The sequence below is a fragment of the Hemiscyllium ocellatum genome, chromosome 23 (assembly GCF_020745735.1).
Source record: "Hemiscyllium ocellatum isolate sHemOce1 chromosome 23, sHemOce1.pat.X.cur, whole genome shotgun sequence".
NCBI classification, from domain to species: Eukaryota; Metazoa; Chordata; class Chondrichthyes; order Orectolobiformes; family Hemiscylliidae; genus Hemiscyllium; species Hemiscyllium ocellatum.
In genome coordinates, this window is record NC_083423.1 from 11689068 (window position 1) to 11705269 (window position 16202).

The following is a 16202-nucleotide window of genomic DNA, read 5'->3' on the forward strand; positions in this document are numbered from 1 at the left end:
TCCCAGCACCCTGAATGAAGAATGATTTTTAAATTGTGTGTCAAACCCTGTGTCTCCACGCAGAAGAAGCAGATGGCACAATGGCTCAGTGGTTAGTGTTGATGCCCTACAGCGCCAGGGACCCGGATACGATTCCATCCTCAGATGATGGTCTGTGTGGAGCTTGCATGTACCACCTGTGTGGGTTTCCTTCCACGGTCCACAGATGTACAGGTTAGGTGGATTGACCATGCTAAATTGTTTGTAGTGGCCAGGGATGTCTAGGTTAGGTGGATTAGTCTTTTTCGCCAGAGGGTCGATGCAGGTTCAATGGGCTGAATGGCCTCCTGCACTGTAGGGATTCTGTGATTCTACAAGAAAATCTTGTTCACATCATAGATACTCAGTATGGAAGTGATGGCCCCATGTTAGCACTGGGACCTGAGAGTTAGAATGTTGGAGGTTCAAGCCCTGCTTTCAAGGCTTGAGCATAATCATTGGAGTTAACTCTCCAGTGCAGTATTACAGGAGTGTCTTTCAGATGAAATATTAAACTAAGAGGTTGTCTACTCTCTCAGGTAGATGGAGAAGATCCCACTGCATTATTTGAAGAGCAAGGGAGCTATCCCTGGTGTATTGGCCAATATTTATCCATGAATAAATGACTCTGTTCCTGCTCACATTACTGTTTGTTGGCACCTTCATGTTTGCAAATTACCTGCCACCATTACACCAGTATAACAGTACTTCATTCGCTGTGACATCCTGTGGTCACGGAGGCATTAGGTGAATGAAAACCTTCAATAACTGAGGATCCACTCCATCCCATTTCCCACTCCACCTTATATCCATTCCTGGAATCTTGCACTTGTAATTTCTCCTCTGTGTTAGCAGCATTTCCACCTCCAATTGGTCAGTTTAAACCTTTGTTCTTGGCTCACGATCTTATTAGTGTTCTCAATTCGAAGCATAATCAGTGTGGGGTTTCTACTGTACGAGGTGGTCAATGCAGGAAAATCCAGCTCTTTGTTGTTGCATTCACAATGCTGAGGTCAACTTGTGCCCCACCCAAGAATTAGTTCAACATCGAACCTGAAGCCACCCAATACAGTGTAGTTCCAGTTCCACACAGAGGAATCACTGATCTTCATGGAGCCAGTGGGTTGTTAATACTGGCTCAAGAAGAGCTATAATCCACCAGCCTTTCAATTGACAATGCAAGCTTACCATCTCCAGTACATGGGAACTCCTAGGACACATCTAATACTGGAGTCTTTCAGTGATTGAATCCTAGACTATCAGTTCTCAAGTTTGCTTAAACCAAAGAAACCTGTACTGCAGGCTGGTGATAATGCTCTTGTGTTTATCAGTATTGTGATCCCAACCTAATCTAAGGAAGCCAGTTGCAGATAAGTCAGTGTAACACACAGTCTGATTTTAAGAAGATCGTTGCAGATAAAGGATTTGAATGAAGCTTTAACAAAGAATCCAGGGCAATGTGCTTTACATTTAAAGTGGCATAACTTTGGGCCCAATTTTACTTAAACGTCTTCAAACACTCAGGGTTTTGAATTCAACAATTTGATGTTCATTCATGTCTTAAAATTTTAATTGAATAAGTGTTAAATAGTAACACCTTTTTCTTCTACTTTTGGATGCAGTGAGATTGATTGATTCAGTCCCATTTCTTGACACTTCTCAACTTCGGTGGTTATTTCCAGGAAATCCTACTCCCCACCACGGCCACCTAGTTTGCATTTTAGCTTACATGCTGCTACTCACCAATAGGGCGGTACGGTGTCACAGTGGTTAGCACTGTTCCCTCACAGCACCAGAGACCCGGGTTCAATTCCCACCTCGGGCAACTGTCTGTGTGGAGTTTGCACGTGCTCCCCGTGTCTGCGTGGGTTTACTCCGGTTTCCTCCCACAGTCCAAAATGTGCAGGTTAGGTGAATTGGCCGTGCTAAATTGCCCATAGTGTTAAGTGAAGGGGTAAATGTAGGGGAGTAGGTCTGGGGGGGTTGCTGTTCGGAGGGTCGGTGTGGACTTGTTGGGCCGAAGGGCATGTTTCCACACTGTAAGTAATCTAATCTAATAGACCCTACCATCAAAGTAATATGGCTGCTTAAACAACAGCTTATTACTGTAAGATTTGCTCTTAAAATTATCACTTTACGTTACGGTTAAATGTTGAATGTTTTGCCTGTGGTCACTTGTGATGCTCCTTGGGTCACAATGGAAGCTGTTGTCGATGTGCTTTTTCAAGTAACACCTTATTCCCATTCACTGATGCTCCATTTAAAGCCAAGATTGTTTGGTTGCAGACCTCACTGTGTTTGTTTGGTCCAAAGACAGACACAAGCGTTACAGAGGAAAGGGGAGAGTGACATCAAGGCAATATTTACATGAACCAACAGTGAAATGCTGATCAGATTGGGTCTTGCCACATCCCAATAAAAATAAACAAATGCATGTTGGCTTTGCTTCCTTGCATATATACTGCCATTTGTGTCAGATGTTAACACGTTTGTGCCATCCTCAGGAACAAGAGTGCATCAACTTCAGAACATTGCCGAGAACACACAACTTGTTGGAGTTCCCACTCTTCAGATGAATCATTAAACTGAGAACTCTAAATTTAATGCAGAGACGTGCGGTCAGGTGAATTGGCCAAGCTAAATTGCCCATAGTGTTAGGTGCATTAGTCAGGAGTAAAAGTAGAATAGGGGAATTGGTCTGGGTGGGTTACTCTTCGGAGGATTGGTGTGTGGATTTATTGGGCCAAATGGCCTGTTTCCACATTGTAGGTAATCTAATCTAATACCAAATGATTTGTTTGGCTGTTCAAAAAAATGACACCATGACCAAATGTCCCTTGCTCAAATTGATATTGTTAACTCTTCTGACAGCACTTTCCAAACCTGCGACTTCTCGCACTGAAAAATACAGGGGCAGAAAGTACATGGGAACACTGCCACCTGCAAGTTCCCCTCCACACACCATGCTGACTTAGAAATGTATCACTGTTCCTGGGTCAAAATCCTTCTTTAGCGGTATATGGCACAACCTCAAAATTAGGGGAAGCAGATTTAGGACTGAATTGAAAAGGAACTTGAAGAGGGTTGTGAATCAATGGAATTCCCTTCCCAGTGAAGTGGTTGATGCTAGTTCAGTAAATGTTTTTAAAGCTAAGATAGCTTTTTTTTTGAACCATGACAGGATAGATGAGAGGGCAGGAAAGTGGAGCTGAGTCCACAAAATGATCTAGCATGATCTTATTGAATGACAGATCGGGCTCAAAGGGCCTGATGGCCTACTCCTGCACCTAGTTCTTATGTTCTCATCACCACCTTCTACAAACAAATTAGGGATAAGTAACAAATGTCAGTGACAACCACATCCATGAACATATTTTTTTTAAAATGGTGCTCAAGCATATCAGCAGATTGTTAAACCCATTGATTAGATTAGATTAGATTACTTACAGTGTGGAAACAGGCCCTTCGGCCCAACAAGTCCACACCGACCTGCCGAAGCGCAACCCACCCATACCCCTTACCTAAGGTATACCCCTTACCTAACACTAGGGGCAATTTAGCATGGCCAATTCACCTGACCCGCACATCTTTGTGACTGTGGGAGGAAACCGGAGCACCCGGAGGAAACCCACGCAGACACGGGGAGAACGTGCAAACTCCACACAGTCAGTCACCTGAGGTGGGAATTGAACCCAGGTCCCTGGCGCTGTGAGGCAGCAGTGCTAACCACTGTGCCACCGTGCCGCCCTAATGATGTAATTGTGACATTTTAATCTTTATAAATAGTTTGCCATATGTACCTGCATAACAAACATTTTTGCACTTCAAAATAATTCGCTGAGAGCAAAGCACTTTGGGACATTTTTTGATATATTTGATCAAAAATAGTTTCTTTTTAATGTTACTTACAATGAAAGGTTTTATTTAGCAGTCCAAGCTGCCATCATTATGGTTCCTTTTGTCTCTCAACATCTGTTTTTGATAGTGAGGCAAGGGTTTTGCTTAAAAATCAGCCTTATTTAATTGTAGGATCATACAGGACACAGGGAGGTCATACAGGGATGTGCAGGATGTGGGGTCACAGGGAATGGGTATGGGGGTGGAATGCAATTCATCGGGTCAGTGCAGACTAGATGGGCCAAATGGCTTCTGTTTGCACTGTAGGGATTCTGTGATTCTATAAGACCTGACAGTCTGCAGGTTAATGTAACGGATTAATTAAAGGAGAAAATTACAGTAGTGTGACTAGCAATGTTAAAATGAGCAACTTCAAGCATCCTCCCTTATTCCTGATTGTAGTCCTATGTTGAGGCGCTCCATTTCCTCTTGCTTTATCGAATATGGGTTAAATCATATCCCAGTGACACATCTGACATCTGTCAGTTAAATCCAGCCCCCTCCCCTGCCATCTTCATTCCAATGGAGGCTGTGCTGAATTAAAAGTCCCTTACCAGCCCTCACCCACTACCAACATCAGAGGCTAATGATCACAAGTGACAGTGTTCTGTACAGAGGCCCTGAAACAATTTTGTGTCAGCCTAATAAGTGATGCTGTACTCAGTGCCATACAAAACTGAATTACACAGTTGTTGGGTTTTTTTTTGTGGCAAAGTTTTCACAGTTGCTTCTAAAATTTAGTCATCCAGGGAGTAATAATTGTCTGTCGGATAGTGTAACCCTCAGTGGACCTGAACTTTTAGACATCATGGCGAACTGAGACACTGTCCTCAGAAAGTCACAGGATTTGTTCTGCACATTGATACGTCAATCATTCAGCAAAAAAGAAAACTAAACAAGAAGCCTCTATGTTAGAAGCAATCACATAACATTTGATTATTTTGATTTCATTCCCTCGTCGCCCACAATTTTCAGGCCTGCAAATGGTAAACCCAATGGTAAACCTTGATTTCCTCCTATTTTCTAGTACCTTACCATGGATACATCAGCCAGACTTTACTATAAAGGACCTGGCCATTGAGCCTCATTCAGCTCAAACCTGCTGGCCACACATGAGCATTTTCCAGCAATAAGTTATCAGGAGCAGATGCCACGGCCAGTTTTCATTTTCTCTGCCAAGGATCCAGGGATTCTGGGATCAACTACTTTGACACTGGTGGGAAAGGATCACCCGTCCATTCTAGATTCTATCGGCTTTGCATTTTCGTCAATTTCCATGCATCCCTTCCTGCTATTATCAGAGTTGAACATGTAACACCGTTCAGCATTGATGAAAACCACCCAATTATTACAAGTGTATGTAGTACAACCTGCACTGTATCATGGCCCAGTCAACGTATATATAGATTTTCCATATCACGTGATTGTAAAAAATATCATTATGCTGAGTAAAATTAAACGCAGGAGCTGATAATTGCATTAATCCTCTGTTCCCTGAAGTGTTTGCTTAAAATGAAGAGGGTATTACAAATGTAAGACATTTTGATTGAAAGTTGCCTGTGGCTCCTGCTGAGAAATTGGATATTGTCTCCTGGGTCATTCGCTTTATGACATATTGATACGCCATAAAGTCATCACATTTTTCACTGGCATTTTGCATGATTAATTTTACCATCTTAATCCGTGTATTGTGCCCACTGTTTTCCCTCCTCCCCTTGTTCTAGCCTGCTGTAAAGTACTTCCCATTTGCCAGGGGTGCTTGGATATCCATTTAATTAGACTTTTGCCGTAGCCAGTGCAGAACCAGCTGTGTTGTTAGTTCCCCCTTTCTTGCAGATATCTTCCTGCTCAATTGACCATGGGTTGGTGGGCAGGAGCATGCAGTAGGAGGATTGAAAACTGGTCAATATTGGCATGTTGCTTCAACACTTCAAATATATAAACGCAAAGCAGGTAGGGTTGGAGACTTCAACTAACTTTCGTTCAGTTAGGAGGGATGAAAGGAATCAAGAATAGACTGGTGAGATTCATAATGTCACAGGTTTGATGAGTTGGATTCAGACTTTCTTGTAATAATTTTCATTGGTCTGACTTGAATTATGAAAGAATGAGGAAATAGGGGTTTCAGGATGATGCAATGAACTTTTCTAAGACAAGCACCACACAAATTTATAGATCAGATGTATTTACAAAAAAACGCGAAACTTGAAAATCTTAAAAACAGAAACCCCTGCAATACACAGGATATATGTCAGGATCTAAAAGAGGAAAATGCCAGCACTGTGTACTGTCAACAAGACACGCGGCAGGAATTGTTAAGGCTCTGACTGAAATAACTCCACAAAGGCCAGTATCCCATCACCAGGTCACCCTTTTATTTATACATGCACAGTACATGACATTGTACTGTGCTCAGCTAGCACAGAACTGGCTCCGAGAGTGAACAGAACTCCTGACTCTCCTGTGTATGGAGTTTTATTTCAATTTGACTTTTTCATTCTATTACTGCACCATCAGTTGAGAAATGTATCTCTACAATACAGCAATTCTAATGAAGCTTTTTTGAAGGTGTTTGTAAGAATTTTGCAAAACTGAAAAATTGTCTAACAATCTCAGGTTTCTTGCAGACCATGAACTTGGCTGTATATTGGAGCACTGGATTACCCTGCTTTCTGGGTTAACGTGACCTGGTTTCAAATTAATCCCAGGATGATTGGATTGAATTCAGTCTAAATTGATGTAATTGAGCTGATATGAGAAATGCATTAAATGATCCTGTCAGAAGTAGGTTTTGGTATTAGTAAGAGGAAAAGATAAAGGTCACGACTTTGCTTCTAGTGTTGGAAACCAATGCTAGGACCATTTTCTAGTCCTGATTCTGCACATGGTTGGTGGGTAGGGGGTTATAGTCCAAGCCTGGGCCTTTTTGCAGAGGCGGGAACTCTCCTGTTTATATCTGTCAGCCAGGGCTACCTGATTGGGGCTGTTAATCTGGTCCAGTCAGGGGACTCATATTCTATGAGGTCCACCTGGCTGACCTCACTATAAGACCTACATCTACAGACAAGAAACTGCCACCTAGAAGGGCAAGGGCAATAAACATATGGAACACCACAATTGTCTTCCAAACTAGGCGTCATTATAACTGCTAATATCTGTTCCTTCACTGCTGGCTCAGAACCCTAAAACTCCTTACGTAACAGCACAATGGGACCTACACCATAAGGACTGCAGCAGTTCAAGAAAGTCGCCATCACATTCTCAAGGGTAATTAGGGATGAGCAACAAGTGTAGCCTTGTGTTTGCCAACAATGTTCACGTCCTATAAATTGATTTAAAAAAGAGATGGGTCTAAATGTTCTGGCTGAATTGACAGCAAGAGGAAAGCGTTTAACTAGAATACCATTTGGGTAGCGATCACATTGAGATTATAAGTGCAGACAATGTTGATGGGCAGTATCTGTGTTGGAATTATGTTTAAACAAAAAACAAATCCGAGAAACGGAGGACTTTGATGTGACATCTTCCAAATTAGGTTTTTGTCTGAAAGACTGTGCCCTTCAGCAAGATGTCCTTGTGTTGTCTCGGCATCAATACATTTTAACCTGTTGCATAGTTACTGACTTTGGCTCCCATTCAGTATTATTGAGCAACTAAGGGATCTGCTGTCATTATGTAAGTGAAAACCAAGTTCTGGATGTGACAGAGGTTTGCACAAGGCTGCTGGAACAGATTGGCTGTGTGACGTCACTCCCTGCTTCACCTCATATGACCACAGCGTTGTTTTGTTAGTGCTTCCCTCTGCCCATAACCCACCCCCAACCCTACAACTCTGAGGATTTTCTATTCCTCAGAATTTTTCCTCTTGTGCATTCTTAATTTTTCCTTTGCCAACCATTAGTGACAATTTCTCCAACTGCCTTGTTTATTAAGCTTTGAAGTTCCTTTCCCTCTGACCTCACACTCCTCCTTTTAAGATAATTCATAGACTAAGTCTGTGGTCACCGGTTCCAGATCTCTACTGTGTTTGATCATGGATGCCTGAAGCACTTTGGAACATTTTACAGGGTTCAAAATGTGAATCCAAGTGGTTGAAATGGGACAGTGTGTTGCTTTGACAACCCGAAAATTGAACAGATCAAAGCATGATTTGATTGTTTGGAAAGCATTTCCCCATACCCCTTGCTTTTCCTTCTGAAGTGGCCTAACCCTGTGATGAAGCTTCAGATGACCAAGTAAAAGCTGCACACTTGCCAAGCAACAACTTGCTTCACCAGTGAAGTAACAGCATCATTAAGACCGTTTCTATCACCCATCAAATATTTGTGCGTCTCTGCACATTTTACCAGGGGGATTGCTGGAAATCAGGAGCAAGAACTACAGGGACTGAGGCTGTGTAGTATTGCTGTGCTGACAGAATGGATGTGCTAATGGATTGAAAGTAGCACGTCCCTGGCTCAGTTATGCATCATTGGTCAAAGTGGAAATGCATTAGTTGTTAAAGGCAAAATTTTGTCATGTCGCACTTTCTTTAATTCAGTGAGAGCATATCCCTGGAGGCAACCAATTGCTGCCTCATTTGTTGAGTTTGCTGATTCATCCACCACTTAATCTGCAGCGGGGACCCTCCTTGGTAGAAGTATGGCATGATTTGCACTTCTGCACAAGTGCATGAGGGGCTCATACTGAGGTGCCAGTGGCAGTTGGCTGCTCAGGGCAACTGGCTTGTGCTGAGCCTGTCTAGCAAGGACCACTCTCACCATGGTTGATAAAAACCTGTCAGATGGAACTTAATGGTGACTTCCCATGTTTCTGATTCCTGGATTCAGAGGATGTTGGCTGGTGGACTGTCTTCCAAATGGACACTGAGATGAATGGTACAGACTAAACAAATCTGAGCCATCCCAATCAAGAAGGTTATATCTATGTTTTTTTTTTACTGAAAATGATCTCAGTTGGACTCAATGGGATTGAAATAGCAAGTTCAAGGAGGAGGAAAGAATTTTATTTTGAGTTTTATCATGGCTCAGTGGCACTTTAAGGTCCAGTCACTCTTGTTTTACAGGACAGTACAGCAGTCCTTTTGGATTCTAAAACCTCCTTCAAACAGCAAAATTGGATTGTCTGAAACCCGATCACAAATTGCTCATGGCACCCTGATTTGACAGCTCACCCGAGGGACTCCTCGGTGACGGGTGGAGCTGGGAAACTCGGTTTCGGATGCAGGAGTGCCACCAACAGAGCCAACCTACCAGTACAGCTGGGCAAGGTCACCCCTCTTGGTCAACTGTCCCCAGGCCTGGCTGAGAGAGTGCGCACACGCATCAATGTTGAGCTGCTCCAGGTTCCTGGAATATTGTGTGGAGTACAGGAAGGCAGTGCCTCAGACATGAGCAGTATGGTTTGACTGTCCAGGAGGTGTAATGGTTTCAAAAACAGGAGAGGAAGTTAAACTGAGTAACACAAACAGGAGATAGCTGAATGGGGAAGCAGAGCAGTGTGGCTGGAACACACCAGATGCATCTCCATGAGATAGTTGAGCAGGGGCAGTTTGAGAACTGATAACCTGATAATGGTGCACAGAGTCTGACAAACTAAGTATGCTGTTATGTAGAAAAGAAGTGTAAATTAGTAAAGAAGGTAAGGTAGTCAGCGCATGTGTGTGAGTGTTTTTACATTTGTTCCCGCAGTGCAATGGGGAAACAGCAATCAGCAGTCGATGCCTGGTATGTATTCTATAAATTACTTTTTGATATTTGTGACTGTACGTATCTATCACATGTTAAACATTGTGAGTCTGTAATACCACTTCCCTTTAAAATTTCAAGGTTGGCATTCATAATGGGAGCTGGCAGTCTAAACAAGTCACACTGGCACAGGCAGGACAATTTAACCTCTGTGTGACCTGTTTACATTGTAAGTGTGAGCTTTAGGATTTCTAATGGACATGGGGACAGATTGTCTGATCTTAAAATTGTTCTCCACACTTGGCCCTCCTTCTAAGCTCCTTAACCTGAAGATTATACTTGACCTCCACATGTGCAGTGCTAAGATTGTAAACCCATTTTAGTCAATCTGAGCATTGCACATGTTGCTTGTCTGAATTTTTAACATGATAAGGTCCCGTGCATTTATAATGGAGATTACCAGTGTAAATGAGTCACAATATAATTCCAGCCTCCTGCCCCGAGAGATGACCACTGTCAAAATACCCAATCTGCAGCATGATAAGTTTACATCTTCTGTATCCACTCTACGTGGTGATGTGAGAAATTGTACTGACCAGTTAACAAACGACAGAGTCAAATGCCCTGGTCTATTTGACCAGTGATCTCTCAACCTATTTACCTGAAAGCTACCAGTGATAGCTTGAGAAACTTACTTGTATTGATTAATTTTAATCAGTTTCAATGCTGTAGGGTAATATCTGGGGTAAAGTGGAGGTTAAGAAGGAGGGGAGAGAGAACACTATAGATGGTGGGTGAATGGTTATTAGTCTGGCTTGGTTAGTAGTAATCAAGTGATTGTGAATCCCGATTTCCCTAGCTCTGGAATTCCCTCTATAAACCTCTCGATCTCTCTACCTCTGTCTCCTGCCTCTCCCACTTTGATGAAATTTTTTTTGTCACCTGTCTTCTTAATATGTCACTTAGGCTCTTTTTCTGTTTGACTTAACATTCCCATGAGGCACTTTGGGACATTCAGCCAGGTTCAGGGTGACACGTAGATGCAAGTTGTTGTTGTGATGAAGGCACAATTTCCAATGATACTTCACGTTGACATTTTTCGGGAGAAGCCTTGACTTGGAAAGAGGGAGGGAGAGATAATGAGAAGTCCAACAGAGGAAGTGGACCCCCTACTCCATCGTCATCTTGTTTGCCTGGAGATTTGACAATTAGCATCTAAAACGAATGTGCCACATACCAAAGGCACTCTGCCTGACCTGCTTACCTTGTTGCAGCTCATGCAACAGACTGATCTTCCTTTGACCATCCCGGGGACAGGGAGAGAACTAGTTGTTTGTTTGTTTGTTTCTTTGTTTATTTGTTTTTCCCTCTCTAAATTCAGTCGTAATGTTTTCTGTTCTTCTTTCTCATGTGCATCTTCCACACCTCCAGTAGCAGGAACAACAAATTCCGGTGCAGGTGCTGCCATGAATTCCTTGACCTCCCTGGGAACGCTCCAGGGGCTGGCCGGAGCTACTGTTGGTTTAAATAACATTAATGCACTGGCAGGTACAGTACTACACTGGGTGGTGGGGATTGAAAGGTGGGGGGGGCAATGTCTTGGGGAAGGGGGCACACAGGGAAAAGGAGACTGTGTGGTTTTGTATGGTGCACTGTGCCCACCTGCTGGTCACATGGATCCATTTCAGAAAATCACCGCAGAGTTTGCAAGAATTCTCATCCTTAGAGAATAATATGTAATGTTACTTCTTTAAATCTAATCTGGTGTCTTAATTTCATTTGTTCTATAAATTACGTCTCCCTCTCTGTCACTGGGAACTGTTGCCAGTTCAAGAAATTAAGTCCCTATGATAAAGGAGTGGAAGGAGGCCATTAAGCCCATCAAGTCTGCTCTGCCCATCAATGAGATCATGGCTGACCTGATCCTCAACTCCTCTTTCCTGCCTTTTCCCCATAACTCCATTTCTAATTAAAAATCTTTCTAAATCAGCGTTGAGTATGCTTGATGATCCAGCCTCTGTTTAAAAATTCCATAGATTCACTAACCCCAGGAAAGAAATTCCTCCTCATCTCAGTCTGAAACGAGTAAACCCATCTTCTGTGACTGTGTCCCCTGGTCCTGGATTCTTTCACAAGGGTAGACAACCAGATAGAATCAGGGGGAGACTAATTACCCCAACCAGACCCTCTGCTATTCAATAAGATCATGCCTGATGGGACTACAGCCTAACTCTACTTTTCTGCTTGTTCCATTAATCTTTGACTCCTGAATAGCTCAAGCATCTGCCTATCTCAGCCTTGACTATATTCAATGACTCAACTTCCACAATTCTCGGGTGTGAGAAATCTTGAAGATTCACAACCCTCGTCTAGCTTTTATACAGCCAACCTCTTAGTGTGAGACAGTGTCTAGTTCTAGGGAAAGGCTGAGTTAGACAGGTTTTTGGTCAAAAAGTGTATCTAGGACTACGTGAGGGAGTGCAGGAGAATGGAGTTAAGGTCACAGTTCAGTCAGCCGCAGTTTTATTGAACGTTGGAGTAGGCCGCATGGTATTTTCCCGCTCCAATTTAAGTAAATTTTATGGAACAGCTCAAAGTAGACACATAACTGCACATTCAAATTAAAAACTTAGACTTACTGACAGGGAAAGATGGCAAATGAAAACTAAGTCCTTCCCTGTAAAAGGTCAGAATGGGCAGTGGACAGGGTATTAGCCGTGCCCAATAGAATATCCAACAAACAGCAACCTAAAGAGGCGTTGGTTACTGGTGAAGGCCTAGATAGTAGGCTGTCTCAATCAGCGTGGAAATGATCCTGCCTGGTGGGAAAGGAAAGCTATAAGATGAGAATAGATATTAAATTTGCTTCCATAAAATCTTTGTCATACTGGCATTAGCTCCCAGATCACTACTGTGAAGTCATTTCAGTTGAAGGAATTCCACTTTGACTCTGACTCCACTCTAGCAGCTCTGTAGATTAAATCCGGATGATCAGCTGACAGAACGCAAAGATTCAAACAGGAGGGAATCTTTTTTTCATGGCCTTTAGCTCCTCACTATTAAAAGTGTGTTGTTTTGGGTTTGTATCTGTTTGATAGTTTAATAGATTCAGTATAAATGAGTATTATTTATTTCTCAATGAGAATCCCAGCCCAGTTGCATGTTATCTGCATGTTGCATGAGTTGAACAGCAAATATCTTATTTGGGAATGTGAGAGGATCGCCCTTTGTGTAAGGAACTATTGAATGAGTGCACTTTTTTCTTTTTATTGTTGGTTTGATGTAAAGTTGCTCAAATGCTCTCAGGTATGGCGGCGCTTAATGGCGGACTCGGAGCTACGGGCTTGACGAATGGATCAGGTGGCACCATGGACGCACTGACTCAAGCCTACTCAGGAATCCAGCAGTATGCAGCAGCGGCACTGCCCACACTGTACAGTCAGAGCCTGCTTCAGCAGCAGAATGCTGCAGGCAGCCAGAAGGAGGGTGAGTGCTTGTTCCCTCAGCCCCTCCGACCCTTCATCCTGTTTGTCAATTAGCACTCAGATTGCAGGGTTTGTACCTTCTGTCAGTGACAAAACCAAAACTTATTCCAAGATATTGGGGTGCTTTAAAGACCAAATTTATTAGGTCACTGTTTGTAGAGGAAACGTTTGCTAGGCTATAGAGAAAATGCAGGGGAGTGGGACTAAAATTGGATTACCCCTTCAAAGACCCAATACACAGATGGGCTGAATGGCCTCCTCCTGTGCTGTTTCAGTCTCTGGTTCTATAAACTACTAGTTTGAAGTTTCATTGCCTGTTAGATACCATTGAGCCCCAGTGGGTTCACTACTCTTATGAATAAGACAAGGCAAATGGTCCATTAGTTAGTGGAGTTGCCTTGGCAACATTGCCAATGCTGGATAACAAATGAAGTCATGTAGCAAAAATTAAAAATCACACAACACCAGGTTATAATCCAACAGGTTTAATTGGAAGCACTAGCTTTCAGAGCACTGCTCCTTCATCACCACCTGATGAAGGAACAGCACTCCAAAAGCTAGTGCTTCCAATTAAACCTTTTGGATTATAACCTGGTGTTGTGTGATTTTTAACTTTGTACACTCCAGTCCAACACCGGCATCTTAAAATCAGATAACAAGAATCATTTTCTTTCTGAGCAAAGTCTGCTAACATGGGTATTGGCCTAACGTTATTATAGAGTGAAGCACATCGATGTTCTTTTCGTCTTCACTGTCAACGGGGGTGGTACCAGGGGACTGGAGAGTAGCGAATGTTGTGCCCCTGTTCAAAAAAGGGAATAGGGATAACCCCGGGAATTACAGGCCAGTTAGTCTTACTTCTGTGGTAGGCAAAGTAATGGAAAGGGTACTGAGGGATAGGATATATGAGCATCTGGAAAGACACTGCTTGATTAGGGACAGCCAGCACGGATTTGTGAAGGGTAGGTCTTGCCTTACAAGTCTTATTGAATTCTTTGAGGAGGTGACCAAGCATGTGGATGAGGGTAGAGCAGTGGATGTAGTGTACATGGATTTTAGTAAGGCATTTGATAAGGTTCCCCATGGTAGGCTTATGCAGAAAGTCAGGAGGCATGGGATAGAGGGAAACTTGGCCAATTGGATTGAAAACTGGCTAACCAGTCGAAGCCAGAGAGTGGTGGAAGATGGTAAATATTCAGCCTGGTGCCCAGTTACAAGTGGAGTTCCGCAGGGATCAGTTCTGGGTCCTCTGCTGTTTGTAATTTTTATTAATGACTTGGATGAGGGAGTCGAAGGGTGGGTCAGTAAATTTGCAGATGATACGAAGATTGGTGGAGTTGTGGACAGTGAGGAGGGCTGTTGTCGGCTGCAAAGGGACTTAGATATGATGCAGAGCTGGGCTGAGGAGTGGCAGATGGAGTTCAACCCTGCCAAGTGTGAGGTTGTCCATTTTGGAAGAACAAATAAGAATGCGGAATACAGGGTTAACAGTAGAGTTCTTAGTCAGGTGGAGGAACAGAGGGATCTTGGGGTCTATGTACATAGATCTTTGAAAGTTGCCACTCAGGTGGATAGAGCTTGTAAGAAGGCCTATGGTGTATTAGCGTTCATTAGCAGAGGGATTGAATTCAAGAGTCGTGAAGTGATGTTGCAGCTGTACAGGACTTTGGTTAGGCCACATTTGGAGTACTGTGTGCAGTTCTGGTCGCCTCACTTTAGGAAAGATGTGGAAGCTTTGGAGAGGGTGCAGAGAAGATTTACCAGGATGTTGCCTGGAATGGAGAATAGGTCGTACGAGGACAGGTTGAGAGTTCTCGGCCTTTTCTCGTTGGAACGGCGAAGGATGAGGGGTGACTTGATAGAGGTTTATAAGATGATCAGAGGAATAGATAGAGTAGACAGTCAGAAACTTTTTCACCGGGTACAACAGAGTATTACAAGGGGACATAAATTTAAGGTGAAGGGTGGAAGGTATAGGGGAGATGTCAGGGGTGGGTTCTTTACCCAGAGAGTGGTTAGGGCATGGAATGCGCTGCCCGTGGGAGTGGTAGAGTCAGAATCATTGACGACCTTTAAGCGGCAATTGGATAGGTACATGGATGCGTGCTTAATCTAGGATAGATGTTCGGCACAACATCGTGGGCCGAAGGGCCTGTTCTGTGCTGTATTGTTCTATGTTCTATGTTCTATGATGTTAATATGGTAAAAATAATGGGAACACAATTCAAAACCGGAAGACCAGAAAGCTTGCAGAGGCTTGATGATTGTTTTATGTTCAGTCAGGTTCCCCATCTCATTCACTCACTTAGAAACAAAATCTCATTGGCTGGATGTCAGGTGTTACCTCACCTATCTTCCCTCTCCTCCACCTCTGCTATCGATGTCTAAATTCCCATCACTGTTCCATGAAATTGACAATGAAATTTAGCAGTGTTAAACTGGGAATCAAACTTTTCCATGTTAAATTGACAATTAGAAGTTTGAAATCTAAACTGCAAATGGGTTATAATAAATAGATTGCTGAAATAAATAGAACTCTATGGTTCTAACTTGATAATGCAACGTGTTGGTGTTTAATTTGGTCATGAATATATGCACATGAGCTAGATTTTCATCTGTTTAAATAGTGCATCACCAAGTGAATCAACATGGTTCTATGTTCTATGTAACACTCAAGGTCCCCATTTGTACTAGCATTTTGTGGGCGTATTAAGCTATCATAAATTGCTCAACTCCAGCTTGGCTATTCCATCCACTTTTATGAATGGTGGACTTTTGCCTTGATAACATTAAGATTCAGAATCCCTACCCAATTGGAATTGAGCCTGGGTTTAGCTCAATTACGCAGCTCACCAATGATTTTTCTCAGAAATTTACAGAACTTGCTGGTTATAGGTGCCAATTGGTAATGAACACAGTTTGCAATGGAGTGCAGTACATTGCAACTAGTATTGATAAATTGGCCCTGAATATGGCTGACTTTGAATCTGTATTGAAACATCTTAGTTATGAACATCAAATTTGTAACAACATGGAAACAGAAGCTATTTCTATTAAATTGCTACTGAGCAATATTGATGAGTACAGTAGGTGGTTCATTGTAAACAATGCAAGT

The 16202-nt window shown here is 42.8% G+C and overlaps 1 protein-coding gene across 37 annotated transcripts in view; it reads left to right on the forward strand.

Moving 5' to 3' along the window:
* Positions 1-16202, forward strand: part of celf2 (cugbp, Elav-like family member 2) — an 850872-nt gene that overhangs the window by 823436 nt on the left and 11234 nt on the right. For 20 of the 37 annotated variants that reach the window (XM_060842659.1, XM_060842645.1, XM_060842654.1 and 17 more), the window contains 3 exons: positions 9606-9641; positions 11034-11150; positions 12891-13088. The exons of 1 other annotated variant lie outside the window; for it this stretch is intronic. In XM_060842659.1, the coding sequence (XP_060698642.1) occupies positions 9606-9641; positions 11034-11150; positions 12891-13088 (351 nt within the window). The remainder of the gene's footprint in view (positions 1-9605; positions 9642-11033; positions 11151-12890; positions 13089-16202) is intronic. 16 more of the 37 variants (XM_060842651.1, XM_060842670.1, XM_060842676.1 and 13 more) reach the window with 9 other exon arrangements.